The sequence below is a fragment of the Stereum hirsutum genome (assembly GCF_000264905.1).
Source record: "Stereum hirsutum FP-91666 SS1 unplaced genomic scaffold STEHIscaffold_20, whole genome shotgun sequence".
NCBI classification, from domain to species: domain Eukaryota; kingdom Fungi; phylum Basidiomycota; class Agaricomycetes; order Russulales; family Stereaceae; genus Stereum; species Stereum hirsutum.
The window spans coordinates 368215-395277 of NW_006763150.1; the positions used below are offsets into that span (position 1 = coordinate 368215).

At 51.1% G+C, this 27063-nt stretch overlaps 6 protein-coding genes and 1 non-coding gene across 7 annotated transcripts; 3 read left to right on the forward strand and 4 right to left on the reverse strand.

Annotated features, from left to right (window-relative positions):
• Positions 1-261: 261 nt before the first annotated feature.
• On the forward strand, positions 262-2084 carry STEHIDRAFT_68131 (arad-like aldolase/epimerase; the record flags this gene model as incomplete). Its single annotated transcript, XM_007310325.1, has 5 exons — positions 262-483; positions 545-685; positions 877-964; positions 1276-1413; positions 1753-2084. The coding sequence occupies 5 exons, from the start codon at positions 262-264 to the stop codon at positions 2082-2084; spliced, it is 921 nt and encodes a 306-aa protein (XP_007310387.1).
• Positions 2085-3130: 1046 nt separating this feature from the next.
• On the reverse strand, positions 3131-5853 carry STEHIDRAFT_142808 (cytochrome P450; the record flags this gene model as incomplete). The annotated part of the gene is made up of 15 exons (XM_007310435.1): positions 3131-3456; positions 3529-3557; positions 3638-3670; positions 3733-3963; positions 4035-4064; positions 4124-4327; positions 4386-4452; positions 4514-4764; positions 4830-5002; positions 5067-5144; positions 5200-5219; positions 5284-5327; positions 5407-5498; positions 5555-5655; positions 5715-5853. The coding sequence occupies 15 exons, from the start codon at positions 5851-5853 to the stop codon at positions 3296-3298; spliced, it is 1653 nt and encodes a 550-aa protein (XP_007310497.1). The 3' UTR covers positions 3131-3295.
• Positions 5854-7529: 1676 nt separating this feature from the next.
• STEHIDRAFT_172636 (cytochrome P450) lies at positions 7530-10360 on the reverse strand (the record flags this gene model as incomplete). Its single annotated transcript, XM_007310436.1, has 16 exons — positions 10353-10360; positions 9963-10266; positions 9802-9902; positions 9651-9742; positions 9529-9572; positions 9444-9463; positions 9310-9387; positions 9068-9240; positions 8753-9003; positions 8625-8691; positions 8360-8563; positions 8271-8300; positions 7969-8199; positions 7880-7912; positions 7771-7799; positions 7530-7693 (listed from the first exon to the last, which is right to left on the reverse strand). Exons 2-16 carry the CDS (start codon positions 10099-10101, stop codon positions 7530-7532), a joined length of 1656 nt encoding a protein of 551 aa, XP_007310498.1. The 5' UTR covers positions 10102-10266; positions 10353-10360.
• An 868-nt stretch (positions 10361-11228) lies between these two features.
• Positions 11229-13145, reverse strand: STEHIDRAFT_105424 (Alg5-prov protein). Its single transcript, XM_007310437.1, has 3 exons — positions 12854-13145; positions 11775-12446; positions 11229-11707 (listed from the first exon to the last, which is right to left on the reverse strand). Exons 1-3 carry the CDS (start codon positions 12911-12913, stop codon positions 11306-11308), a joined length of 1134 nt encoding a protein of 377 aa, XP_007310499.1. The 5' UTR covers positions 12914-13145; the 3' UTR covers positions 11229-11305.
• A 248-nt stretch (positions 13146-13393) lies between these two features.
• STEHIDRAFT_t286 lies at positions 13394-13467 on the reverse strand. The gene has a single exon. It is a non-coding gene; the product is annotated as a tRNA-Ile (tRNA).
• A 562-nt stretch (positions 13468-14029) lies between these two features.
• On the forward strand, positions 14030-20842 carry STEHIDRAFT_162782 (uncharacterized protein; the record flags this gene model as incomplete). The annotated part of the gene is made up of 28 exons (XM_007310438.1): positions 14030-14416; positions 14480-14731; positions 14796-15263; positions 15332-15780; positions 15924-16020; positions 16081-16111; positions 16181-16316; positions 16380-16425; positions 16482-16509; positions 16567-16593; positions 16661-16764; positions 16831-17101; positions 17170-17279; positions 17350-17472; positions 17525-17551; positions 17618-17677; positions 17742-17834; positions 17908-18202; positions 18272-18431; positions 18512-18717; positions 18775-18906; positions 18972-19082; positions 19149-19364; positions 19483-19688; positions 19779-19991; positions 20088-20373; positions 20500-20585; positions 20687-20842. 28 exons carry the CDS (start codon positions 14030-14032, stop codon positions 20840-20842), a joined length of 4776 nt encoding a protein of 1591 aa, XP_007310500.1.
• A 472-nt stretch (positions 20843-21314) lies between these two features.
• Positions 21315-26845, forward strand: STEHIDRAFT_172638 (uncharacterized protein). Its single transcript, XM_007310439.1, has 12 exons — positions 21315-21401; positions 21499-21803; positions 21869-21948; positions 22004-23293; positions 23407-24181; positions 24307-25021; positions 25088-25221; positions 25285-25569; positions 25659-25789; positions 25859-26175; positions 26249-26331; positions 26406-26845. The coding sequence occupies exons 1-12, from the start codon at positions 21335-21337 to the stop codon at positions 26448-26450; spliced, it is 4227 nt and encodes a 1408-aa protein (XP_007310501.1). The 5' UTR covers positions 21315-21334; the 3' UTR covers positions 26451-26845.
• Positions 26846-27063: the final 218 nt, after the last annotated feature.

Here is a 27063-nt window from a genome sequence, read left to right on the forward strand (position 1 = left end):
CTTCCGCGGTTCGATTGCCTCCGGACGCGTTCCTTGTTCGCCGTGACGTTCTGTGCAAAGTGGACTATGGCCCGGGCCCGCGGCAGATATCCGCGCAGACTACAGCCATCCTTGATCCATCCACCCGCAAATCGACTTGAGTTCTTGCGCGATTCGGACACGAGTCGCTGCCAGCACCACATATACATACACTAGTACCAATTATGACCCTAACTCACCCTTCCACCAACCATCACTCTCCCCTTTGCGATCCACTCAGTCATGGCCCCCACCGCTACCTTCACTTCCGAGCCCGTCCCAGCTCACCCGGTCTCAAAGCCTACTAATCCCAATGGCGTTGACGCCAACGGCTTCCACCAGTCGCTCGATAAACTGGAGGAGAACCCTCTTCGCAGGACCTGGAGGGGTAACGCAGAGGGCACTATTGACCTCGGCACTGTACCCAAGTTCGACAACCCCTATGATGAGCGCGAATGGATCAAGGTTCGCATTACCCTGTATCATCACCCCTCTGCTCCTCTGACAATTGTTTTCTCGTTTTCAGGCTCATATGGCTGCTGCTTTCCGCTTCTGGGGCAAGTCCGGCTTCGGTGAGGGTATCTCGGGTCATATCACCGTCAAGGACCCTGTTCTGCCCGGGCACTACTGGATGAACCCATTCGGTGTTCACTTCTCCTCGATAACCGTACGTCTGCGCCACATATTTTACTGCATACGTTCTTGAGCAGACCATCTCACCGTATTGTTATTTCTATCTGCATTCTCCGCGCGATCCGCTTTCACCCGTCATCCCCACACTTCGAACGTTTGCGGAATGCCGCGGTACCTAAACCGTCGACCCTTTCTTGGTTTCACACCCTTCTCGACCACTCGTAGAAATCGAAGCTCTGCCTTGTAGGACCAGACGGCTACGTGACGAAACACGGCGCTCAGCTACCCATCAACACTGCCGGTTTCTACATTCGTAAGTCTTCGTTCTCCTATTCATCCATTTCGCGCCCCTCGTTCCTCCAAACACTGCTCGCTCTCATGTTACGTAGACTGAACCTCGGTCTCTGAACGAGTGTTATTCGCCACACGTTTATCCTATACATCGTAGCGCAATCTTCACACCCATACCACAATTGTTTACCCTATCTAGCAGCATTCTCGGCATTTTTTACATCCTTACGCCGTTTTGCCCTCCCACTCCACCTTCGCATTCTTTAATCCCGAACTAAAGCCTTCTCGTACTGGATGCTAACCTTATTTTTCACTCTCCCCTCACACGCAAAGACTCCGCGATCCACAAAGCCCGCCCAGACGCCAAAGCTGCCGCTCACTGCCACTCTCTCTACGGCAAGGCATGGTCCGCGTTCGGCAAGCCCATTGACATCCTCACGCAAGACGCGTGTCTGTTCTACGATAACCTCGGTGAGTGTCATTCGTTCGCGTTCGCCTCGTGTCCCATTCCGCATCTGTCGCCCTTCGAGTTTTGGCTCGAGCTCCGCGATACCTTTGGAACCCAAATGCTGACCGGGACCGAATTGTTTATTGTTTTACCCGCATCGCCGCCTCTTTGCGCCTCCCATCCCATATACATCAACGTACACGCCAACTTTAACCCAATCCCATATCTGTCATTCCGCTCACACACCTGGCTTCACATCCCGCACCGCAACCACGTTCTCTCCCCTCCCACGCCGAACTCATCTTATCGGTCCCGCACGCGCCCACCACTCCCACCTCAATGACGATGCGGCAATCTCACAGGCGTCTACAACAACTTCGGTGGGATCGTCCTCGCTGCCGAAGAAGGTTCCAACATCGCCAAAGCACTCGGGCCGAAGTTCAAGACCTGTATTCTCCAGAACCACGGGCTGATCACCGTCGGTGAGACCGTCGACGAGGCCGTGTTCTTGTTCGCTTCGTTGGAGAAGATGTGCAAGGTGCAGCTGGCGGTCGAAGCTGCCACGGCGGGGACTTCTGGGATCAAGAAGACGGTGATCGATCCTGAGGATGCGGAGTTTACGGCGAAGACGATTCAGTGGTATGAGAATACCTATATTAGCGTGAGTCCCTCTCTTTGTTTTTATTTTAAGTGACTTGTGGGGATGGTCAGATGTTGATGGTCTTTGTATTTGATGGGCAATAGTTCCAGCCGGAATATAAGCTCCTTGAGGAAGAGACGAACGGCGCTTTCCTTCGGTAGACTGGTCGTAGCTTATTGACCACCTCCACCAGCCATCGTCGGAGTCTCTCCCCTTCTTGCTTTCTCTTTCTATCTTCTTCAGGCTTCTTCGGTTCCTTCTCTCCTGTTATTGTATGTACTTCAAATTCTCCGGGTGACTTTCTAGTCATCCAGTACTCATGCATGCTATCCATTGGCATATGTATTATCACCACTATCTACTATGTTTCCGAGCCTCCTCTATGCAACCATGCTCTTTTTACCTACTTACTACTCTTTCGTTTACCTTGCCGTTGATTTACGGATGCATATGGGGGCCACAATTTACGTTGAAGTCCGCATATTCAATAACACAATTCAAAAACCCGATAAAATGTGGGAGAAATTCTCGCGTTTGCTGACTTTTCAACTGAGATCGAACAGCAGAAATTCATCCTCTACCAGTTTGGCGAATGGTTCGAGCGTATTGGCCTCACTAGCCGTGAGAAAAACTTGCTCTGTGTATTTAGAGAAAACCTTCATACTCTACGTAGAGACTCCCTCTTCTCACCTTGTTCTTATTACGACTCAGTGATCGTGGTGTAGTAAATTTGGGCACGTTTTTTAAAGAAATTCTTCCCCTGTTTAGGGGCTGAGATGTATGTCTCCTTAGCGTAAGAGAGTCCAACATGCTGCCCGTTCATGCCCGAGAAGAACTTAACTGCAGGATCGCTCTGAAGCAAAGGCCGCGGCGAGTGGGTTCGACAATGTGGTACCAAGTATATATACCCAGTCTTGACTTTCTTGGAGGGAGCTTGGCGTTGATTCTCCATAGGAGAACCGGTGTAACTGGTTCGATGTTTTTCTTCACTATGATCGAATAACGCAGTGTACAAATTTGAAGCAGAAGACCTAGAAGTTGGACGCCTTATACCGCTTTCATCTCGAGCTTTTCTCAAGACGCATTGATGCATACTGTGTGTCACAGGATCGATAGTCAAAATCGTACTGGAACATAAATAAGAACAACATCAAACGTAGTAACCACATAGTTTCAGAGCCCAGAAGAAATTCTGACAGTCTACCAGTTACCCAACGCTTCTCTCTATCGTACCGCGCCTCGTGGTTGTTCGTAAACTGTCGAAATCAATTCTTCCCAGTCTCCTTCACTAAAGAGACCACAAGCGGCAGAGAGGGAGTGAGGCTGCCCTCTTCCATGGGAAGTAATACCCCGCCCAGCTTCCATGAGACTGATTTCTTCGAGGGGGTGAACTTGAACGTCGAGATGAGAAGGGAAAGAACGATCTCTGTAGATATACATTGATTTCGTCAGCGAACAGATAATCAACGGGGAGGATGGGAGGAGGGTGTCGACTTACTCATCTCCATTTGGGAGAATTTGAAGCCGCTGTTGTGATAGTCGCAATTCGAACGTTTCGCTCGTCAGTTGTTGTGCTTTCACAATATCATCTGAGATGAAGGACCCACATGCATGCCCTTCCGCCGCCCAAAAACGTCAACCTGAAATCACAAAGCCACATATTCTCAGCAGACCATCCTTCAAATCTGGTAAATTAACTCACAAGTTCGCATAGACACCGGGTACTTTCGCATCTGTCACGCTCTCCGGAAGCGGGTTCAAGAACCGTTCAGGCTTCCACTCGTTCGCATCAGGACCCCAAATAAGTGGGTCTGTGTTGATGGCGCGAATACCGATGTAGATCGTAGTGTCCTCGGGGATGAACATCTCGGAGACTTCTGAGTTACCGATCGTGGTTGGGACATCGAGCGGGACCATTATGTCCTTTCGTGCGCTACAACGAAGACAAGCGAAGGATGTTAGATGATAGAAGGACAGCCTGGGAAGGTAAATAAAATGGCGTACGTGCGAGACATAATCAAGACGGGAGAATACCTGCTCGATGGTGCGGTAAGTCAGGGCTTTAAATTGAGAGTACGAGAGTCTGAGCTTACAGGCGAAGCGTCTCGCGGCAGACAGCCTCCAGATACGGCAGCTCATGTAATGTATCGTAATCCAGATCGCCAGACTCGGAAGACTTGTAAGCGTTCAGCACTTCCTCGCGCAGTTTGTCCTGTACGTCCTGATTCTCGGAAAGAACATGCAGAATGCGAGTTAGAGCGGAGGAGGTAGTATCCATCGCCGCGAAGATCAGAAGCCTAAGGCCATTCGCAATAAGCATAAATCCGCAAATAGTCGAGACAGAGATCAACGTACGACATCTGCGCGAGAATCTCTGACTCTGGAAGCTTCATATCTTCTGAAGCGGAAATATTGGCTTGCACTACGAATGGCAATGAGTACTGCCTCGACAGTCTGCACATGTAAGAGCATGAAACACTTACGAAGAATAGACATGATATCCCTTCCTTCTGCAACTTGATGCACGACCGCGTCATCTCCCTTCTGTAAGGCCTTCTTCTTTTCCTCGAGGATTTTGATTGAGGTTTCATTCATGATGTCGACGATCTCTGTTACGTTATTCAAGTCTTTCCAGGGAAGATTCTTCGCCAACCATCTCCGGACCCAGGCTGGCACAATCGGCACCACCAGGGGTAAAAATGGTCGATAGAATTCTACCTTTGCGAGCGCGGGTCTACCATTTGAGTTCAATCAGCTCCACATAGATTGAGCGAGAAGAAATAAGAATCGATGGCGTACGTGAATCCTCTGGCTGCTTCAGCATACGCGTTCTTGACATTCTCGTCAAGGGCATTGAAGCTGTATCCCAGACCGCCTTGGCCTACTAATTCGAGCGCCACGCGCCCCATCCATTCCATTATGTCCAGTTCTCGGGGCCCATCTGAGGTTTTGGCCTTGATGATGTCGCAAAGCTGTAGGGTGAAGAGATTGATCAATGGGAAGAAACAGTTGGAGCAGAAATGAAAGTCCGCTCACTTGATGAGTGATCTTGTAGAAAACAGGGATCATGTAGCGCATGTGGGCCGCAGAGAATACTGGATTGAGTAGCTTGCGCTGCGATATTTACTCAGTTTTGTTCGACCGAAAGTTATTAGGGAATAGCACGAACTTGGCGGCGATGATGTTCACCTACAATGAAACAAGAATTAGTACTTGATTCGTAGATACTCCAATGGCACGGCTAAATACTCACCCAATGTGCCGGTCAAATTCATTCCGAAAAATATACGGTTGGATCTGGAAGCGAGCGGGAATACAGTGAGTATCGCGTCTCTAACACAGTGTAGACCGTGACACAGAGGCAGGGATAACATACACGATGAAACCGCTCGTCTCCTCAAAGACGTATTGGTCTTTGATTAGAATATTGTGTAGCGCCTTAGGGTCGCTGATGTACAGCTGCGTATCCTGTGTAATCTCAATGTTAGTACGCACGATGAGCGAGCAAGGATCTAGACGCGTACTCCCAACAATCCCCAAATACGGATAATTCTTCCGTAGGTTTGGATGATGTTAGTATGGAAAGACATGCCGCGGTTTATGTCGAATATTTGCTTGAGATTGCCTGCAAAAAATATCCAGATATACGCCATGTTAAATAGACGAGTGCTAGGCCAGACTCACCATTGATGAGGGACAGTCTCGGCGGCCCGGGGATCTTGTGAAGTGGAGCTTGTCTGATCCAACGTCTCGTCACACTGACCGCAAGCCAGCACACACAGAACACAGGCAGGTACAACAGCACCTGGGTCGCAGAGATCATGGTTTTACTGAGTGTAGAAGAAGCTGTCCCGGGAGTTATGAGAAAGGGTGGTACGAGCATCCATATGGAGTTCATGCTGCTCGCTTTATACCCTTCCCAAGGCCTGTGAGAAGATTTTCAGGGGCTCCGATACCATACCGCTCCGATGTTGGTGGGGGCTGGCACAGTTCGACATGCATCTGTGTACGGAATACATCCTGTTCCACCAAAATACCGCATCAAGTGAAGCCCGTGTGAGTGTGTGTCTGCAACTGAGGTAAAAGAAGGCCGGCGCATGGAAAGAAGAAGCCATTGTCTTGGTGATTTAGCGATGGAAATATCCTTAAGGCCTATCACCGACAATACATCGTCAAATCGGGCCGCCATGACAAGATATAAACAACGTACAGAGTGGCAATGTGGAAAAGCTACATCCTCACAGTTTGTGGGTGAGGAATGAGGATACGCACGGAGTAAGGGTAGTTGTCGAGCAGGTAGGTGCACGGCGATCACCGTAGGCTTTTTTAATCCACCAACAAATCTGAAAAGAATTGTAGGAAAAGCGGTCAATATGTTATGATCTAGAAGTAGCATCCTTGACGATATTCACCGTGTTGTTTCCCGATGACACTGTAAGTATTATGGAAGCGGACCGCTCGTTCATTTCGAAGGCGCGCCAGTAACGTACGTCAGGGCACGGTGCGTACCTGGGTGCTCCAGAAAGAACCTTGGCCTCCGGGTCAAAGCAACACGCATAGAACGAAGCACAAAAAACGTCTTTGCATGATACACTCTACGGTCTTCGATGGCCATTCGTCAAAAGCGCAGCAACCTCGAAAAGTCGAAACCGTCGTGAGTTCAAATTCAGCGAGCCAGACCTCAAAGTCAGAAGATTGCCGAGCGGTCACCAAGGGACATGAGAGATGAACGTCAGCTTTGAATCCATGTTCGATAGGTTGAAACCATGAAGGGACGGTCAACTAGTAGGAGGGTCGTCTGGTTGGAGGGGAAATAGGATAAACTTGGCCGCCGTGAACTTCGGGCCACCGGTTTGAATGCGTTTCGGACCGGTACCACGAGTATTGCTCCAGCTTCGACCTCGCAGATTGCAGTGAGTATTGTTCCGTGGGTGACTTACTGCCGACCGAAGTATTGATTTGCGTCTGATGTCTTCGAAAGATGATTTTCCGTAGAAATTTGTGCAAATCCCACAGAAAGGAGGCTCGGGACCGTTTTTGATTGATTGGACCTCCTGTGTTCGTGTTTCTGTGCGCGAGTAAGCACCCCAAATCGCTCTAAAAAGCTACCCAGTAATGAAAGTTGAATGAAAGTCTAAACGCGCAGGAAGGGGTGGAAGCAGGTTTCAAAGGCATTTGCCGCGCCGTCTCGTGGGTTCTACGTTGTGGCACCGAAGTGGCCCACTTTTCTGCAAGACCATGAGTTCGATTCTGACGATCGACTCTTCATTGACCTGATCGCGATATTGTGTTGAGATTATAAAACATCAACTGATGTCACTCGATGTCCTACCGAAATGTAGGTATCGCAAACATAAAATGTAGTACACACAGTTTCAAAGTACAAGACGCAACTAAGTACTTGATGATCAGTCGACCAGTCAACCAACGCTTCTCCATATCGTACAGTTCACTGCCAACGGGCATCTTGAGTCTGTCTTCGTTCGTTCAAATTCAAGATTAAATCCTCCCATCATCCTCCACCAAAGAGACCACAAGCGGCAGAGAGGGCGTAGGGATGCCATCTTGCATGGGCATGGACACCCCGTGCAGCTTCCATGAGATCGGTCGAGTCTTCGAGGGAGTGAACTTGAACGTCGATATGAGAAGGGAAAGAACAATCTCTGCAGATTATGTTGTCAGCTAAGTACCATGCGAGCTAATAACCAACGGAGGAGATGGGTTGCAGGTGTAGACTTACTCATCTCCATTTGAGAAAACTTAAAGCCGCTGTTGAAACAGACATCGTATTCGCCGTCCGAGGTCAGTTCTTGTGCGTTTACTGCCTTGATGTGGTATGAAGGACTCACATGCATGCCCTCCCGCCACCCAAGAACGTCAACCTGAAAGCACAAGCCGCTTAAGTACCCTATCCTTCAATATCGATGAACCGACTCACAAGTTCGCATAGACACCCGGCACTCTCGCATCTGTCACGCTTTCCGGCAGTGGATTCAAGAACCGTTCAGGTTTCCACTCGTTTGCGTCAGGACCCCAAATCAGTGGGTCTGTGTTAATAGCCCGCATACCGATGAAAACTGTGGTATCCTCGGGAATGAATATTTCGGAGACTGGTGAGTTTCCGACTGTGGTTGGGACGTCGAGTGGTACCATTATGTCCTTTCGAGCGCTATGGTGAGGATAAATCGTGGATGTTAGAGAGTGAAAGGGCAGTGTAGCAAGGGAAACCAAAGGGCGTACGTGCGAGTCATGGTGGCAACAGGAGAGTGTCTGGTTTGATATGTGGTAAGTTTGAGTCGTAGCGTGAGAGCACAACAACGTGAGCTCACAGGCGAAGTGTCTCGCGGCAGACAGCCTCTAGATACGGCAGCTCATGCAACGTATCGTAGTCTAAGTCACCGGATTCGGAGGACTTGTAAGCGTTCATCACCTCCTCACGTAGTCTGTCTTGTACGTTCTGGTGCTCTGAAAGAAGGTGCAGGAGGCGAGCTAGAGCAGAAGAGGTGGTATCCATCCCTGCAAATATCAGGAGCCTAGGAGGGCCGCCATTGATTAAACAATAGTGTGGCGTATTCTCATGAGAGCTTGACATACGACATTTGTGCCAAAATTTCTGAGTCAGGAAGCCTCGTATCTTCTGAAGCAGACATATTGGCTTGCACTGAAGATGGAGCTCAGTGCCACGCCAAAAGTCCACAGGTATAGAAGGACGAGAAACTCACAAAGGACGGACATGATATCTTTCCCTTCCGCAACCTGATGCAGAACCGCCTCGTCTCCCTTCTCAAACGCCCTCTTCTTTGCGTCCAGAATATTTGTCGAGGTCTTTTCCATGACATCGATAATGTTTACCATCCTATTCAGGTCTTCCCATGGGACGGTCTTCGCCAGCCACCTGCGGAGCCAGGATGGACCAACTCGCGCCGCCCACGGCAGGAATTGTCCATAGGGCTGCAATTTCGCGAGTGTCGGCCTGGCATTAAAATATAATAATATACAGTGAGATTAAAATTAATAAGTTGAAATCAATGGCATACGAGAATTCCCTGACTGCTTCAGCATACTCGTTCCTAACATTCTCATCGAGAGCGTTGAAGGAATATCCTAGACCGCCTTGGCCAACTAATTCGAGCGCCAGGCGACTCATCCATTCCATCATGTCCAGCTCTTGGGAGCCGCCGGAGATTTTGGTCTTGACGATATCGGAAAGCTGCAAGGTGAAGAGAACGTTTGATGAGAGCAACGGTTATAGCTCGAAGAATTGAAGCAGTGCGCTAACCTGATGAGTGACCCTGTAGAAGATAGGAGTCATGTAGCGCATGTGGTTCACGGAAAATACGGGGTTGAGTAGCTTGCGCTGCAATATTTACTCAGTTCTACCTCGGCAGAAACCTACAAGGGACAGTAGCTCACCTGCCGGCGATGATGGTCACCTACAATGAGATAGTAGTGAGTACACAATTTAAACAGTAATTCAATGGAATGATCAAATCCGCACCCATGGTCGCGGTCAAGCTCGGCCCAAAGAACAGTTGGTTGGATCTATCGGCGCACGAAAGTACAGTGAATAGCGCGTTTCATCCACAGTGAGAGCATAACACCGGTGAAGAAATAACGCACTTGAGGAAGAAAGCGGTTTCTTCAAAGATATACTGGTCTTTGATCAAGATATTGTACAGTGCCTTTGGGTCACTGATATATAGCTGGGTATCCTATGGATACGGGTCGAGGTTAGTACTCTTAATCTATGGAAAGAGACGAAGAAACTTACGCCGAGATACCCCCAGATCCTGATGATTCTCCCGTATGTTTGGATAATGCTGGAATGGAAGGACCAGCCGTGGTTTACGTCGAGAAGTTCTTTGAGATTGCCTAAGAAATACCATCAGGATCTGCACCATACTGATAGACAATGATAAAAAAGAGACCCACCATTTATGAACGACGCACTCGGCGGCCCCGGAATTTTGTGAAGAGGAGTCTGTTTAATCCAACGTCTCGTCGCTCTCGCCACCAGTAGACCCACGCACAGGACAGGCAGGTACAAGAGCCCCTGGGTCACAGGTATCATGATACTTCTTAATCAACGAGGACTTGTCTCGGGAGTCAAAGCAAAGGATGGGTACCCGCAGCCACGGAGAGTCCATACCGCTCGCTTTATAACATTTGAAAGGGCTGTGGGAAGGCTTTTGGACCCTCCGATGGGAAGCCATCACGGTCTCCGACTCTGTGGGTACTGGGATAAGTCGGCGTGCATGTGTCAGTATGCGCAATCGATGCACAATGGTCGACGTACGAGTGCATGATAAACGGTAAACGTACGTGTGTATGCGCAATCCACACTGCTCGACCCAAATACCCCATTGAGTGAGTTCTGTGTGAATGCGACCGAGGTAAAAGAAGGGCGATGTAGTAAATGGAGAGGTCATCGTCCAGGTGATATGGGTATGGGAGTCTCTTCGGTGCGTATGCCTGCCAATATGTCGTCAATTCGGGCCGCCATGACAAGATAAAAGCCGCGTACATTGTGTCAGTGTGGGGAAGCCTGCATTCGCACATTGTACGAAGTAATTGGGAAGGGAAGGCTTGTTCACAGAACAACAGCAATAAAAAGTACAGCCTAAGTGCGCAGGGATAACCGTAGGTTCCTTTCCTGAGCAGAGACTAGCAAATCTGAAAGGAAATGTATAGAATTCGGCCAAGATATGGTCATCCGGAAATAGCACTACTGGTTCCCATTGACAGCACAAGTATTATCGCAGCCGTTCTTCGGTGAAGCCGAGATAACGTACGTCGGAGGCTGGGTGGTACAAAAGCCTTCGTACATACCGAGGCAAAGAAAGATGTGTAGTATGCTTTGCTCTAAGATCTTGGGACTCGTCAGTCACGGTGGCCAGGAGCATCGTGACGGTTCCGAATCCATTGACACTGAGTGTTCAGTTCCAATGGGAGAGTGGTCAGGGGATTGATGCATAATTAACAAGTGATGCGATAGCAAATAATCCCCTTAAAGCTGTTGTAGACTTGTGGACGCAACGACGGCGAACTCAGAGCGTCGTGTGGCAGAAGGAGAAAGAGGATGACGCTTTGAAGTCAGAATTGAACGCACCGGCGGTTTGTTTGGTGGCGTTTCCAACCGGCATATCCGGGCCGAAGTCGGATTACAACGCGTGCCACAAAGTGCCACACAGAGAATGGATCGAGGCAGCAGTGCCAAACACTTCGGCATATCGAGAATTATATGAACAAATAAATATCCATGGCGATAATATACTTTACACCCTCTTTTTCTTCCCACCACCACCACCACCCGTAGCAGTCGCCGTCGTACTGCCCTTCCCGACCTTCCCACCCCACCTCCCAAAAATCATATTGCCCCTCAGGACCAGCAAGTCCCTGAGCATCCCCAGGCTATCAATCATGACGTTCAGCTTACTTCCCTCTACTTCATGCCACTCTATCGGTACCTCTTCGACGGGTATGCCCATTTGAGTAGCGAGCAGTAGAAGCTCGACGTCGAATATCCAGGTGGTTAGGTGTTGTGCGGGGAATATGGACTGGGCCGCGGGACGGGTGAAGAGTTTGAAGCCGCATTGGGTGTCGCGGATGGAGCCTACGCCGACGATGCGGAGGATGAGGTGGAGGGAGAACATGAGGAAGTTGCGGATGAATGAACGCTGAAAAAAGCCAATATCGAGATCAGTATCATTGTTAAGTTGTATTTTCAACACGAATAAGACATACCTTAACAACAGCTTCGGTCTTGACCAGATGCGCCCTACTCCCCACCGCAACACATCCTCGATCCTCCCTGCCCTCTTTCCGCTGCTTCTCCTCGACCCCATCCAGTGCGTCCCAAAGCCCCTCCAGATCCTCAAACCGACTCGCCCCATCCGCATCAACCATCAATAGTCTCCGTCCCCTCCCGTGCAACATCCCATGCCTCACAGCCCCTCCCTTGCCCAAATTCTTCTGGAGAGTGACGACCCTGATTTCGGATTTAGCAAATGTGTGGGATTGCGAGAGTGTGAGCGCGAAGGAGGACGTTGAGTCGGAGGAACCGTCGTCTACTATAAGGATTTCGTAGGTCCGTTTGGGAGGAGGGGCTCGAGTTCTCGTGGTGCTGCTGCCGTTCGTTCCGATTGCGTTTGAGGTGGAAGTCGAAGTGGATTTAGCGGTTCCGCTTTGTTGTGGTTGGGAGTATGATTGAAGGTGTGCGACGGTAGACTCTAGCATAGCGGGTAACCTTTCCGTCTCGTTATAAGCCGGTATAACGACCGTCAAGTCCACTGAAGGTTCGTCGAATAGGGAGGGTAGAGGGAGTGGTTTTGAAGGAGAAGCGCGGGAACGGTAGACTTGTTCGGACGGGCGTGTGGGTATTGGGCGTGGTGAGAGGAGGATCAGAGCGGAGTATGCCTGTAAGTGCAGGTTATGCCGCCCCACCCAAGTGCAGGTCGAACGTGGTCAGCATTCGTCGCTCCTTCAATGTCTCATAATCAAGGAAAAATAAAGGAAAGGAGGATCAGAACAACCGATGCTCCGCCCTCGAAATACATCAAGTTAAGGTAACACGGTGCGACCTGTGTTTCTCGTCGTCGCCCTGGCGCGGACCATGTACAGCAAGCATCTAATCGCGGCCGTACGTATTTATACGAACGCGTGAAGATGAGACCTGGCCGCCCGAAGCTCTTAGAACAAGGATGATCTAGGAATGCATCATTTCTCTCCTTTATATTGCCAGCACGAGCATGTCCGCCATGCGGCCTCAATGCTGGCCCAGCACACTGCACCTCTACCCCGCATCTTGGATAAATTGGACTTACCACTCCGAAAGCAAGCACCAGTAGCCCAGCACCATACAGAGCAATCGTCGTTGTGTCCATAGCGTCCCTCTTGTCTCGTCCGTACTTTGGTTAATAGCGGCAGCTACTGGTCAGAGGTTGCGTGGCAGGGAAAGTAGTCTCGACCGTCCAGCTGCTGGCTAAATTATAAGCTAAAGCGATAGGGATAAGTATTATCAAAGTCGTCCCTCCTAGCGCATCATCAAGTGCTGGCAGACGTGAGTCGTGGGTGAGAGAGAGAAATGAATGGGTATAAAGGCAGAGAAGCCTGCGGTGGACGACGGGTGAGAACAAGGTGGCGACCGCTGCGTGTGGCTGTTTGGAGAAACACGCTTGCCACGTCAGACGGTGGTTAGTGCCACAACACTTCTCCCGGCCTGTGGCTCCTAAACTAAAGAATAATGGCCGGTACGTACTCTTACGTACTAAGCTTGATATTCACAAGAGCGCCGCAAAGACGTGCGGGGGCTGCTTCAAAACGCAGAAAAGGGAAACAAAAAGCAATGGGGAGGATAGGATCATTGGCCAACGTGGGGATCGAACCCAAGACCTTCGCGTTATTAGCACGACGCTCTAACCAGCTGAGCTAGTCGGCCATGTTAGAAGTCCTTTTTAAGAGTATATACCCTAATGTTTCGGTTAATCGAGTTGGCGCGATCACGTGCCTAATGAGTCCACGTCGCGGTCGGCTGATGAGGAGCTCGTCAACGTCTTCGACGACGTCGACGGCCCTGAGGTATCATTACTCTGTGGCCATACTACTTCGCCGCCATGTCTGCAGCATTGCCTTCATTATCGGTCCACCCATTGGCACGACATTGAAGCGACGATGATCTTGTGTCCCCCCAGCCGGCTCCTTGTGTTAGCGCGCTCATAAGCGCAAACAAACGACGTCCGAAGGCGGCAGGTCATATCTTCAACCACCATATGGACGCGATAACGCGGCTCTATCCTGCGTGTACCTCTCATCAACCAGCTGATGTGCATTTGGGCTGTGGGACGCGTATGTGCGTTGACTCAGTCAGACGGGACCGATCCTGAAAGTAAGCGCCTGCTTAGTGCAAAGAGAGTCAGAAGCAGAGACCCAACGATCCTTACAACTTATCATCTTCTTCGACATCTACATCGGCTCTGTGGGCGACGACGACGGCCACGATCATGGTCCACGTCGACTCTACGTTTGTGGTCCAGCAAGCCGGCTACTACGTCTCCAAAGTAGTCAACCACAAGGACGAATCTGTATGGTCTAATACTCTTGCTATTCCATTCTATATCACTGGGCTTTCGTTCGTCTCTCTCGTTCTTCACGGTATCTTTGCATCAGTCCCTGTGAAGACGTTCGTACGATTGGGATGGGCGAGTGAGTCGAAGGAGGTCGCGTTGCCGGAGGTGAAGGGCGTCAGGGCACACGTCGCTGCACACGGAGGCGCGGTCATCTTCGCATCTGAGGTGTTGAGGGTCATAGGATGTGCGGCATTGGTGGGTCTGTCGGTGACTACCTTGACGATGAAAAGTACTTTGGACGGTTTTGTGACGATTACCTTTGTGAGTAATACTCGTCTGTATTTCCGGTCGTATAGTCTATTGATCTCAAGCGAATTGGTACAGATCTACGCGTTCATTCTTTCGTTGTTCACCGCATTCTCTGCTCGACCGTCAATTGTAGCTGACCATCTGAACTTGGTTCTGGGAGTGGCATGGTTCATCTACTGCATCCGTGACGTGGCCCCCTTCTTCACCTACACCGAAAAGCCAGTGGATCATGGATTCCTGTTCTGGGAGTTCTTCGGTGTCCTCACCATCACTGGAGCAGTCCTTCCATCAATAACACCAAGGGCATATATACCTTACGACCCGTTGGTGTGTCCAGTCGCACTGTTGTCATGTCCGACTGAAGACTGATCTTAAATGAACGATATTGTAGGAACCGATGACACCCAACCCAGAGCAAGTCGCTTCTCCCCTCTCCCGCATCTTCTACAGCTATCTGGACCCTGTCGTGTGGCGTGCCTACCACGTCAACCACATGTCTCTCTCCGACCTGCCCCCTCTCGCAGATACCGACCACTCAAAACACCTCGTTCAACGCGCGTTCCCCCATCTCGACCCCCTCGCCTCTCCCAACGATACCAAGGCGACAAATGCTAAGGATCGTGCCAACGGTGAAAGCAATGCTGCTCCCAAGCCGAAGGCCAGGAAACCGAGGAGTCACTTCCATACCGTGATCGCGTTGCTCGTCGTGTTCAGGAAAGAGTTTGGCTCGGTCGTTTTCCTCATTTTGGCGAACAATGCTGCATTGTTGTTCTCGCCATATGGGTTGAGGCATCTTCTGATGTATTTGGAATCGGGAGGTAAAGACGCCATCGTTCGTCCATGGGTTTGGATTGCCTCGGTACGTCGCACGCCACATTTCTCGACGAACCACACCATCGATATTCACTCATTTTGATATCGGCTCAGCTCTTCCTCGCACCATTCGCCGCATCCCTCCTCATGCAACAATATCAACTCCGCCTCACCCGCATGGTCGTCTACATAGAAGCCATCTTCACTCAACTCGTCCTCCAACATGCACTCCGCATCCGTGTCGTCGCCGAAACCAAGGCTGAAGCGACCCCCACGCCTGCCACCACGTCCTCGCACTCCGAAACTCCATTCATCGCTCCTTCCGCAGCTGATTCCGAGCAAGACCAAGCAAAGGGCTCGGGTTCTGGAGGCTCAGACTCGGGTCCAGCGACAGCAGAATCAGAAGCTACCGCCGTTCCCAGTTTGATTGGAAGGATGAATAATCTGATTTCTTCGGATTTGCAGGCGATTGGGAAGGCGACAGATTTTGTACAGATCGTCATTGCGGGCCCGATCATGGTGTTTGGGACGATTGCGTTCTTGTATAACATCCTTGGGTGGAGGTATGTTTTGTCTTTTCGAGTTCTTTCTTTCAAATTTTCGCCGGGTTTGGATTTGGTGTGGCGGTGTGCCGAGATTTGAGATGGTCGGTTACTGACCAGGTTGCTTTGGTGGATATCGTTCGATCATTTGGTCAGTGATGCAGTGCGCTCGCCGGGTTTGGAAGTATGCTGCTTATGATGCCGCTTCCTGCCTTTGCGGCGAAACTATTGGAAGGCGCTTCTCGTGAAGTGTTTAAGAAGGTACTCTTTCTTGTGACTACATCCCTGATCGTCATACTGAGAAAGTCCTCCTATAAATAGAGCGATGACCGCGTCGAGATGGTGACTGAGAGTGAGTTTTAGTCTGGCCCGAATTGGACGTTCGAACGGGTGCTAACTACTTGTCTTCCTCAACGAACAGCTTTGAGCGTCATCCGCATGATCAAGATGTTTGGTTGGGAACGCAAGATGAGCCAACACATCGACGAGAAGCGAGAAATCGAGATGAACTGGATATTCTGGAACAAGGCTTACGGCCTTTTGACTGTGATCTTCCAGTCAGTTACTCAGTTTCCATGCACCTTTCGTCTGCAAAGATCTGAGCATACGTGGTTCTATAGTGTCATCATTCCTGCCGTCACAATGGCCGTCACTTACAGCTTCTACGTAAGTCCTTGTCGACAAACTGCACTTGCAAGTATAATGGCTAACGCTTCCTTTAGGCTTTAGTTATGCATCGTACTCTCGACGGTTGGTCTGCTATCTCACTCCTCATCCCTTGTCTCGTCTAATGTATCTCTCTGCTAGCTGCCACTGTCTTCTCGTCCATTGCCCGTAAGTCGACTCAAATTATATCCTGTCGAAAGCCAGAGTTCTCATTGAAGAATCATTTCCTCTCTAGTTTTCGACATTCTCAGACTGCGGATGTCCCAAATGTTCATGTTCATCCCCATAGTCATCAAAAGCAAAGTCTCCCTCGACCGCATCACAGACTTCTTAAACGACGTACGCCCCCCTCCGCTTCCCTCCCACTCCTCACCCTGACCCTCTTAACACGATTGCTCCATCCAGACCGAACTCCTCGACGAATTCACTCCCGAATCCTCCACCCAGCTCGAAACCGCTGACAATGCCATCTCTCCCGAGGAGTCGCACGAGATCGGATTCCGCTCTGCTGCCTTCTCCTGGACGAATGACAGCGCAAACCAAGGCGTCGTTACTCCTTCCAAGAGACGGTTCATGTTGCATGTCGAAGACGAGTTGTTGTTCAAGAGAAGTAGCATCAATTTGATCGTAGGGTCTACCGGATGCGGGAAGACGTCGTTGTTGATGGCTTTGCTCGGTTAGTCTCTTGACGGCTTTGTCTATTTGGTGCGAAGATGCTGATATTTGGTTCGCGGTGATGTGTAGGTGAGATGCACTTCGTTCCTTTGGCTCCGAGGTCGTGGTTCAACCTCCCGAGAGACGGCGGTGTGGCGTACGCCGCTCAAGAGTCTTGGGTTATGAACGCTACCATCAAGGTTCGTCTGACCAATTCTCACAATTCCATTTTTCTGTGTGAGGATGTCTGACCCTCAACTTTCCGTTTAGGAAAACATCATCTTCGGCTCTCCGCTCGACGAAGAACGCTACGATAAAGTCATCTATCAGTGTGGGCTGATGCGCGACTTGTCTCTGTTCGAAGCCGGTGATCAGACTGAAGTCGGCGAGAAGGTACGTCTGTCCATATTGTATCATAGCTCAAGATGCTGACCGTACTGTCCAGGGTCTCACACTCAGTGGCGGCCAAAAAGTGAGTCCATGTGTGTCGCAACTCATTGCCGTTTATATTTTTGACCAAGTGTTGTGGACTGTGTAGGCTCGCATCACGTTGGCTAGGGCTGTTTACTCTTCTGCCGAGATCATCCTCTTGGACGATGTACGCCTCTGCGTTTTGTATTCCGCGAAGAGAGATCCTGACATGATGTCATGTTGGAATGCAGGTCCTGGCAGCATTAGACGTTCATACCGCGAAGTGGATCGTAGATAAATGTTTCTCTGGAGATCTCATCCAGGGCAGGACTATCCTCCTGGTCGTAAGTCCCCACCATCCCTCCCCTCGTCTCCCCTCGCGTGTTCTTAAAATTATCTGATTTCGGTCCCGCACAGACTCACAATGTCAGCATGGTCGTTCCCATCGCCGACTTTGTCGTCTCCCTTGGCTCTGACGGTCAAATACTCAGTCAAGGCACCATGTCCGACGCCCTCGCCAACAACTCCAAACTCCGTCAGGAAATTGCCAAAGAAAAAGCCTTTGAAGAGAAGGCTGAGCAGGAAGAGGCCTTTGAGGCTTTCGAGACTCCTGCTCCTGGTCAAGTCGTACCGGCGCAGAAGGAGGAGAAGAAGGATGGGAAGTTGATCATGGAAGAGGAGACGGCGGAGGGACATATCAGCTGGAACTCTGGTGAGTTCTCTCTCGGGCCCCCTTAGCTGGAGGCAGAATATGTTGTGCTTAAACGCAGGGTTGTTGTAGTGAAAATGTTCCTCGGCGCATTGGGTGGACCTGGATTCTGGATCGGCTTCACGCTCGCTTCGTTCTTCGAGTGTAGTATCGAGTCCGTTCAGCCATGGTTGCTCGGCCTTTGGGCTACCCAGTACGAAACTCACAAACCTGAAGATGTCAATGTCCCCTTGTATGTTCTTTGCACATCGTCGATCTAATTCATCGAGCTTAAAAATGTGCTGACCTTTGGATTATCCGCATCCTAAACAGCTACCTCGGCGGCTACGTCGGACTCGTGGCGCTCATGGTGCTTGTCTACGTTTGTGCCCAAATCGTGCTCACACTGGGAGCCCTGAGGGCTTCGAAGTTACTGCACAGGAGGCTCATCGAGACTGTCTTGGGGACGACATTGAGGTGGTTGGACAAGACACCGGTGTCCCGTATCATCACGAGGTGTACCCAGGATGTTTCTTCTGGTGAGCTCTGTCGTACTTATATGTTTCCTCCTACACGTTCTGACGCTATCGTCAAAGTCGACACGACCATTCCGGACATGTTTTCTCAGCTCTATGAGTGCATGATCATCTTGATCGTCCGGTACATCGCGATCTTGATCTACACGCCTAGTACTTTCTGTCTCCTGGGTATCGTCATCTTCATTGTTGGTAAGTTGTCAATTCTACCTTCTTGGCCAGAAGCAAGCGTCTGATCCGGATGTATTATACGATAGGTGGTACCGTAGGGAACGTCTATATGAAAGCTCAGCTCTCCGTCAAGCGCGAACTCAGCAAAGCCAAGGCGCCCGTCATGGCGCACTTCGGAGCTGCTATCGAGGGCATCAGTGAGTCTGCTCTCAATGCCCAAAAATTCTCATAGAACAGGGTATCTGAATGGTGCACAAAAATAGCTTCCATCCGTGCCTACGGCGCACAGGAGTCCTTCCTGCTCAAGTCGACCGTCAAGATCGACGAGTACACTCGTGCGAACAGGGTCTTCAACGATCTCAACAGGTGGATCGAGATTCGTGTCGATGCCCTTGCTGGCCTTTTCGTTTGCTTCCTTGGTGTCTACTTCGTGTACGGCCACCCGGGCGTCAATCCCTCCAACACTGCGTTCACACTCAGTAAGGCATCTCACTATTATTATCAATAGTCACTTCTCAGCCCCTCTGAGTGGACAAAGACAAAGACTCGGACACTGACTGCTGACTGTGCATGGGCTATCTCGATTTTTTTCAACAGCTATGGCGGTTGACTTTGGTCAGATGATCCTGTTCTTCGTGCAGGTGCTTAACATGTTCGAGGTGAACGGAAACTCGCTCGAGCGTCTGCAACAATATATGGAAATTGAACAAGAGCCGAAGCCGGTTGAGGGCGGCATGCCACCTGCGTACTGGCCTTCGAGTGGTGACCTCAGGGTCGAGAATCTCAGTGCGCGCTACTCTCCTGTACGCATATGCATCCTTCCTCTCCCCGTTATTATCCAAACTCGGTGTTGAAACTAACCATGGTGCAATGCAATGTGATATAAATTATAGGACGGCCCCGAGGTGTTGCACGATCTCAATTTCGAGATCAAGGCTGGCGAGCGCGTCGGTGTCGTCGGAAGGACAGGTAGCGGCAAGAGCTCGCTCACGCTTTCGTTGCTTCGGTGTATTTTCACGAGTGGAGAGGTGTACTTCGACGGTATCCCTATATCTTCCGTCAACCTCGATGCTCTGAGGAGTCATATCACCATCATCCCCCAGATGGTGCGTCCTTCGTCTGTCTACTTCATCATCGTCAGACCGTATGCATGCATACTCATACGCTGTGGATGTTGTTGTTGTTGAACTTGTGATTTGTAGCCCGAGCTGTTGAGCGGGACCCTCCGTCGTAATCTCGATCCATTCGACCAATTCGACGACGCGACGTTGAACGCTGCGCTCCGTTCCGCCGGTCTTTTTTCCGTGCAGAACGAACTTGGCGACGAGAGCACTAGTATTAGTATGAGTATGAGTATGAGTATGGGTATGATCACGCTCGATAGTGCGGTGGCCCGTGGAGGGAGCAACCTTTCTGTTGGGCAGCGGCAGATTGTTGCGTTGGCGAGGGCGATGGTTAGGGAGAGCAAGTTGCTTATTCTTGATGAAGGTTTGTTCTTGTATCACTTATTTTGCTTGGATTGAGTTGAGTGGGTTTGGATTTGGGCTGACGAGTTTGGTGTTGCACTTGCAGCGACGTCCGCGATTGATTATAAGACGGATGCGGTGATCTAAGAGTCGTTGAGGAACGAATTGAAGAAAGACGTGACTATCATCACCGTCGCGCACAGACTACAGACCATCATGGACGCTGACAAAATCGTACGTTCTCCTCATTCCCATTCCTCATTCCTCATCCCGCCTCTCCGTCTCCCCTACCCCTACCCTTCTGTCAACGTACGAGTCACTCACGCCACCTTCAGATAGTCCTCGACGCCGGAAAAATCGTCGAATTCGACAGGCCGAGTGTACTTCTCGAGAAAGCTGACTCAGAGGACGGGTTCCTTAAATCTTTGGTGGATGAGAGTGGCGATAGAGAGGCGTTGTATGCCGTTGCTGGGGGTACCGGTCGTTCATGAGTTAGAGGCTTGCGATCTTGGGTATAGTTTTTCTTGGTTGATATGTATTTTGGGTTTCTGGTTTCTGCATATCGAGCCATGGCAGTGTATCTGTACCGGCTAGGACCACGTCGTATGAAATGGGGTGTATCGAAGTTGTAGGGAGTTATGCTTCGCCATGTGTTCCTCACTTCTCTTGAGACTTTTACTGTGAGCAATTAGAGGCAGGAAAGAAAATAATCGCAGACGAGTCGTACACGATGAGCAGTGAGAAAAAATGACGTTCGAACACGTTTGAATGCGAGGAAGACCAGGAAGGAGCGGCCAAAGCTGTGGATGATTCAGAGACGGCCGGGCCGCGCCTTTGGGGTGGTGCCACCACGGAATCTGCGCCAAGTGATGCTCGAATGGGTGCTCACTGTCCCACAACGTCTTCCCCTCTACGCAATCTATCATTATTCTCTCTTCGCTCGTCCTACTCAATAATTCCAAGCGGCGCTGCATCAATAGTGGATGCCTAGCGTCTCCGTCTTACCAGCTTCGCCCGTTGTGACAGGGTTCTCCAAGCCTTCTTTCCTCCGTAAGTATGTTCTCGAGCAGCACTGCTTGCCACTTGCGTCCTGCTTCTCTCTTAACCATCCGTACTGACGTAACCTAATGTGTTCTACCTCAATCAGCGTCCAAGAAACCACTCCCAGCCCATTCCAGCGATATGTCGGTCGCGGAGATTCGTGAGAACGCGGTGCAGCACGCACAGTCCGTATTCAAGACCGCATCGCCCTTGCATATCATCCGGGGTGCGCGCAGCCAGCTCGACCATGCCAAGGTGTGCGATGCGCAAGGTGATCTGAAGGGTGCGTATGCAGCGTTTACGAAGGCGGGGACGTTGGCGAGGATGGTCATGGATACGGATGAGTTCAAGACGGAGATGACTCCGGGGAAGAAGGGCGTGCTCTGGAATGAGTTCCAGACGTTCTCGCAGGTCCGTATTTATTTTCACTAAATTAATGTGTAAGGACCGGATGGATTGAACGGGATGTGGGATAGAACGACGGACGAGATCTTGCTGCACGGACGAAGGAGCTCGAGCTGAAACTGACTCAGGTCGAGCAAGCCGCGTCCTCTCAGTACGTCCATCCTTTTGCCTCTCGTAGCCTCCTGCATGTTCACAAGTCTCCGCAGGCAGAATGGCAGCGCCTCGTCCGCAGACGGTCCGATTCTCAAGTCGGGAGGCAGCATCGCAGACCGCATGCGTTCACTGCAGGACGCAGGTCTCTCAGTGAGCGCAAATAAACGACTATCCCGCGATCTTCCCTCCACGCCTTTCGCTCTGCCCCTCTCTCCCTCCGGATCTACCTCATTCTCCTCTCCCGAAGGGCCACTCTCCAGACCAAACAGACCCGGTCCTCTAGGATTAGGACTCTCATCCCCCTCCCTCTCCTCCACTTTCTCACAGACTCCACTCCAACCACCTTCCTCCTCCCAACCGTCTCAACCACCACAACCACAACCACAATCGACCCCCACCTCGACCGCATCCGCACTAAGCCCCTCCCCACACACCCAACCCCACGCCCTCATCCCCGCCACATCCTTCGGCCCCCCCTCACCCAGCTCCTCCGCATCCTCCTCCCCCCGCACCTCAATGTTCAACCTAACCGAATTCAACCAAACCTTTCCCTCCATCGACGAACTCGAAGAACACGAAGGCCCCGGTTCCTCTCCGCAACCTATCGCACCCATGTCCACAGGCGCGTCTACGTCCAGTCGACGTTCAAGACGAGACCTACAATACACTGGCGGGGAGCAAGCGCAATCGCAGCGTTCGCCCATCCCTCCACCTATGTTCTCTCCGAAACCATTCCCTATTATGCCCGTCAATATCAATAATCCCACTGGTGCCCGACCCGCTTCTACGCCCATCACGCCCAATATCGATTCATTCGCGTCTAGGCCTAGTTCGCCTACTGCCCATGGTCATGGTTCCTATGCGCCTACAGCCCACGGTCATGGTTCCTATGCGCCTACCGCCCACGGTCACGGTTCCTATGCGAATTCGAACGGGAACGGGAATGGTGCGGTTAATGGGATGGTGGTGACGACGGGGGGCATCATGAATGGCGTGAATGGGAAGTCACCGCTTTCGCCTACTATACCACATAAACCTTCGAACCTGAGTCTTTCCATGAAACCGTCGCGGTCGCCTCTGAATGCGTCCTTGCCACTCGCTGCTAATGGGAACGGGAATATCAATGGAGCAGCGAACGGGGTAGGTGCTGGGGACGCAAGGGAGAAAGTCGACGCGCTGGCACATGTGAAGAACGCGGCGGACCCGAGGGAGCTGGTTGAGTTGACGCAGAAGGGAGTGAAGATATTGTTTTTGGATGTTAGGACTAGGGAGGAGTTTATGAGGGGGAGGTTGAGAGGACAGCCGGTGGTTTGTATTGAGCCGAATGTGTTGGCGAGGGAGAAGTGCGTCCCTTCTCTCTTCCCTTTTTACACATCTTTCCCTCATCTTGCTACTCACGTTAAGTGTATTGCTGGGATCCGACTGATGACTGACATGACAAAAATTGAATCCACAGCGTCACCTCCCAAACCATCGAATCCTCCCTCTCCATCGCACCCCGCGAAGAACTCATGCTCTTCACGAACCGTGACAAATTCGACCTCGTCGTAGTCTACGACTCCGATTCTACCACCCTCGGCTCGCTCGCATCCAATTCACCGCTTTCGGTCCTCGTGAAGGCGATCTATGAGACCGAGTTTAGGAAGATATTGAAACAGGTGCCGGTGGTGATGGTGGGGGGGTATGAGGCGTATAAAAGGGAAGTTGGGGCTGGTGGTGGTGGTGGAGGAGAGGGGATCAATGAGGCACCGTCGCTTTCGTTGTCTATGAATATGAACAACATGAACGCGCCACCGCCACTCGCGCTCGCTTCGCAGCCGATCTCACCATCTACGTCTACACCCCCGACTCTCCCCAGTATCCACGAAGGCTTCCAGTCCTCGACCCCACCAGCTCTGGCTTCATCGTCCACGAACAATAGCAATAGCAATAACAACAGTAACAGGACCAGTCCGCTTTCGAGCGCGAGCACCGGGAGGACGAGAGCGGGAACAGAGTCGCTTACCTACGGTTCAGGTTCTTCTGCGTCTGGACCGGGCGGAGGTTCAGGCTCGGGAGGGCAGCATTCGAGGGACGCGGCGTCGAGCGGGTATGCGGATCGGAGGTCGTTGGATCAGATGGCTATGCCTATGCCTGGATCGTCAGGCGGGTTGGCGAGGAAGCCTGTGATGAATTCGAGGTCGCCGAGCGTTGGGAGCGCGACGTCGTTTTCGAGGGGTGGTTCGGATAATGTGAGTCTTTTCGTGTCCCCTTTTCCTTCCACGACTTTCTTCGTGAGTAGGGCGGAGTGTTCGGAGTGTTTGTGAGTAGGGCGGAATGAGACTCACTGCTCACTGCTTCGCGGCTGGTAAATCAGGTTTCATCGCCTACGATACCTCAATCTATGATCGGCAGTACCAGTATCCAATATCCATCCTTCGGCAGCCGGCCTAACAGCCTCACCTCTCCACCATCCTCCTCCTCATCTACCACGACCAACACCAACACCACATCACCGCACGCAAACCTCTACACCACCGTCTCACCACCACCCCAAGCCTCCATCAACCACTCCGCGCTCTCCCGTCGTCGTTCGGACTATATCGACAACGCCCAAGAAGCTCTCTCGAATTTCAGCAGCGGAGGGGGCAATTACAACAGCAGCGGAGTGGGCAATTACAACAACGGCGTGGGCGTGGGCAGGGGGCCGATAGATTATCCAGATATATCGGGTCAGAGACAGGTGTTGAGGCCTCCGCCCGCGGCGGCGAGTCCGGCGCTGGAGAGACAGGATACGAGACCGAGGTTGGGACATGGGCATTCGTTCAGCGTTCAGGTCAACGGGGTGCCCAATGGCGGAATGATGCCCAATGGCGGAATGATGCCCAATGGTGGAATGATGCCGAATGGGGGGATGGGGATGTCGATGCCGCCACAGCCGCCGACGATTCCGGGCCCGGTGTACGCGGTGACGTATTGGGGGGATGTGCAGCTTGGGCAGTCGGGCTTGAGGAATTTGGGGAATACGTGTTATATGAATGCGACGATGCAGTGTTTGAGCGCTACGGTGCCGTTTGCGAGGTTTTTTACTGGTGCGTTGTTTCTCCGTTTGGGTTTCTTCCCCTTCCATATCTGATGGTGTCTGTTGGTTTGGATAGAGGGACGATGGCGAGCGGCGGTGAACATGATGAATAAGATGGGGACGAAGGGAGCGATCGCACAGGCTTTTGCGCATATCTTACATGAGATATGGCAAGGAGAGATGTCTTTCTTCTCACCCATTTCTTTCCGAGTACGTCTCCCCCCAATCTCATTCGTCCCTTGAGTTCTCATCGCTAATGTGAACATACAACAGCGCTCGATATGCTCCTACGCCTCCCAATTCGCCGGGTCCGAACAACACGACTCTCAAGAATTCCTCTCGTGGCTCCTCGACGCACTACACGAGGACCTAAACCGCGTCATTTCGAAGTCGACGTACGAGGTGACGCCGGAGAGGGAGGCCGAGCTCGAGAAGCTGCCGCAGCAGATCGCGAGCGAGCAGGAGTGGAGGATATATAGGATGCGGAACGATAGCATCGTCGTCGACTTTTTCCAGGGACAGTTTAGGAATCGGATGGAGTGTATGACTTGTCATAAGGTATGTGGGGACCAGTGTCTTTTCGTTCGCTCTCCCATTCGGGTATTGGACATTGTGGACGTGAGTTTTGACTTACCGTGTGGTGGTAGACGTCAACGACGTATAACAGTTTCATGAACTTATCGCTGCCGGTGCCGACGTCGAAGCATGGCAAGATCACGTTACAGAACTGTCTCGACGCTTTCGTCAAGGAAGAAGTCATGGAAAAGTCTGATGCCTGGTATGTCTGAATTTCCCTTTTGCACAACGTTCGCAGTCAACTGACATTCTTCACCTTCACCTTCACAAGGAACTGCCCGAACTGCAAAGTCCTCCGCAAAGCCACGAAACAACTATCCCTCTCCCGGCTCCCTCCCGTCCTGCTCATCCAATTCAAGCGCTTCTCCTTCAAGGGTCCCTTCACCGACAAGATCGACAAGCACGTCGATTTCCCGCTCAAGGGCCTCGAGCTGACGAACTACATGCCCCCGCCTCTCCCGCCCGGTGTTGATCGTGGACAGGCGGCGGTGCAGTATGGGAATGATGATCCGAGGCAGCAGACTCCGCCGTATAAATACGATTTGTATGCTGTTACGAATCATTTTGGGAGTTTGAGCAGTGGGCATTGTGAGTCTTTTATTTTCTCGTGCCGAGTGGCCCGATAGGGTTCAGCTGATCATTTGTGAACTTGTGCCTCCAGATACGGCGTTTATCAATTCTCGGGGACAATGGTTGTATTGCGATGACAGTCGGATCACACCATCGGACGCGAAGGAGGTCGTGGTAAGTCGATTGGTATTCCTTTGCCATCGCGGCCCCTACTGCGTGCTGATCAACCATCGATGTTTGTTTGACAGGGAAAACCGGCGTATGTCCTGTACTATAAGCGTGTCCGATCATAGAGCTAGGAAATCTATCTGTGTATTCCACCACAACTGCTATACTTTCTTTCTTTCATTCTCTCGCTTTTTCTGTTGAGAACCTCGATAACCTTTTTCTTCTTCTTGCTTGCTTCTTTCCTCGTCTGTCTGTTGTTGGGCTCTCTGTATCTTCTCCCCTTACTGTCTCCTCCAATTTCTTTTCTTTCCTTCATGACCTCTACAAGAAGTACAATACCGTTTTCCTTCCTTGCTCCTCTTCCTAACTTCTCCTCTTTTTACTCGGTTCATCAGTTCAATTCAACTTTTGGAACTTCACTTGACCATAGCTACCGCGCCGTACCCCACCACACCACACCACAACGCATTGCGATCCCGACCCGACACCCTCACGCCACGCCACGTCACGCCACACCCACATCCCATGTAATTGTTTATATATAGGTGCGATACTTAGGACTCTTTTCTTTCAATGCCTCCTCTCTCTCTCTTGTCTTCCTTTCAAGTCTCTTTTTTTTCTCTTCATTTCTCTGTCAGACTCGGCCTCAGTAGTCTCAATCGGAACCTTGGGTGCATGCGGACCAGAATTGAGGAGATACTGCAAGGATGGAGCACCGATTTTATTCGTTGGTGTCGA

Excerpts from the sequence above, each read along its gene's own strand:
- STEHIDRAFT_105424 (XM_007310437.1), bottom strand. The coding sequence starts at position 12,913 with ATGGACACAACGACGATTGCTCTGTATGGTGCTGGGCTACTGGTGCTT. Across the intron at positions 12,447-12,853 it reads TGGTGCTTGCTTTCGGAGTG|GCATACTCCGCTCTGATCCT; the intron begins GTAAGTCCAATT and ends CTGCACTTACAG. Across the intron at positions 11,708-11,774 it reads AGACCGAAGCTGTTGTTAAG|CGTTCATTCATCCGCAACTT; the intron begins GTATGTCTTATT and ends GGCTTTTTTCAG.
- STEHIDRAFT_172638 (XM_007310439.1), top strand. The coding sequence starts at position 21,335 with ATGCCTAGCGTCTCCGTCTTACCAGCTTCGCCCGTTGTGACAGGGTTC. Across the intron at positions 23,294-23,406 it reads AATGTGTTGGCGAGGGAGAA|CGTCACCTCCCAAACCATCG; the intron begins GTGCGTCCCTTC and ends TTGAATCCACAG. Across the intron at positions 24,182-24,306 it reads CGAGGGGTGGTTCGGATAAT|GTTTCATCGCCTACGATACC; the intron begins GTGAGTCTTTTC and ends CTGGTAAATCAG.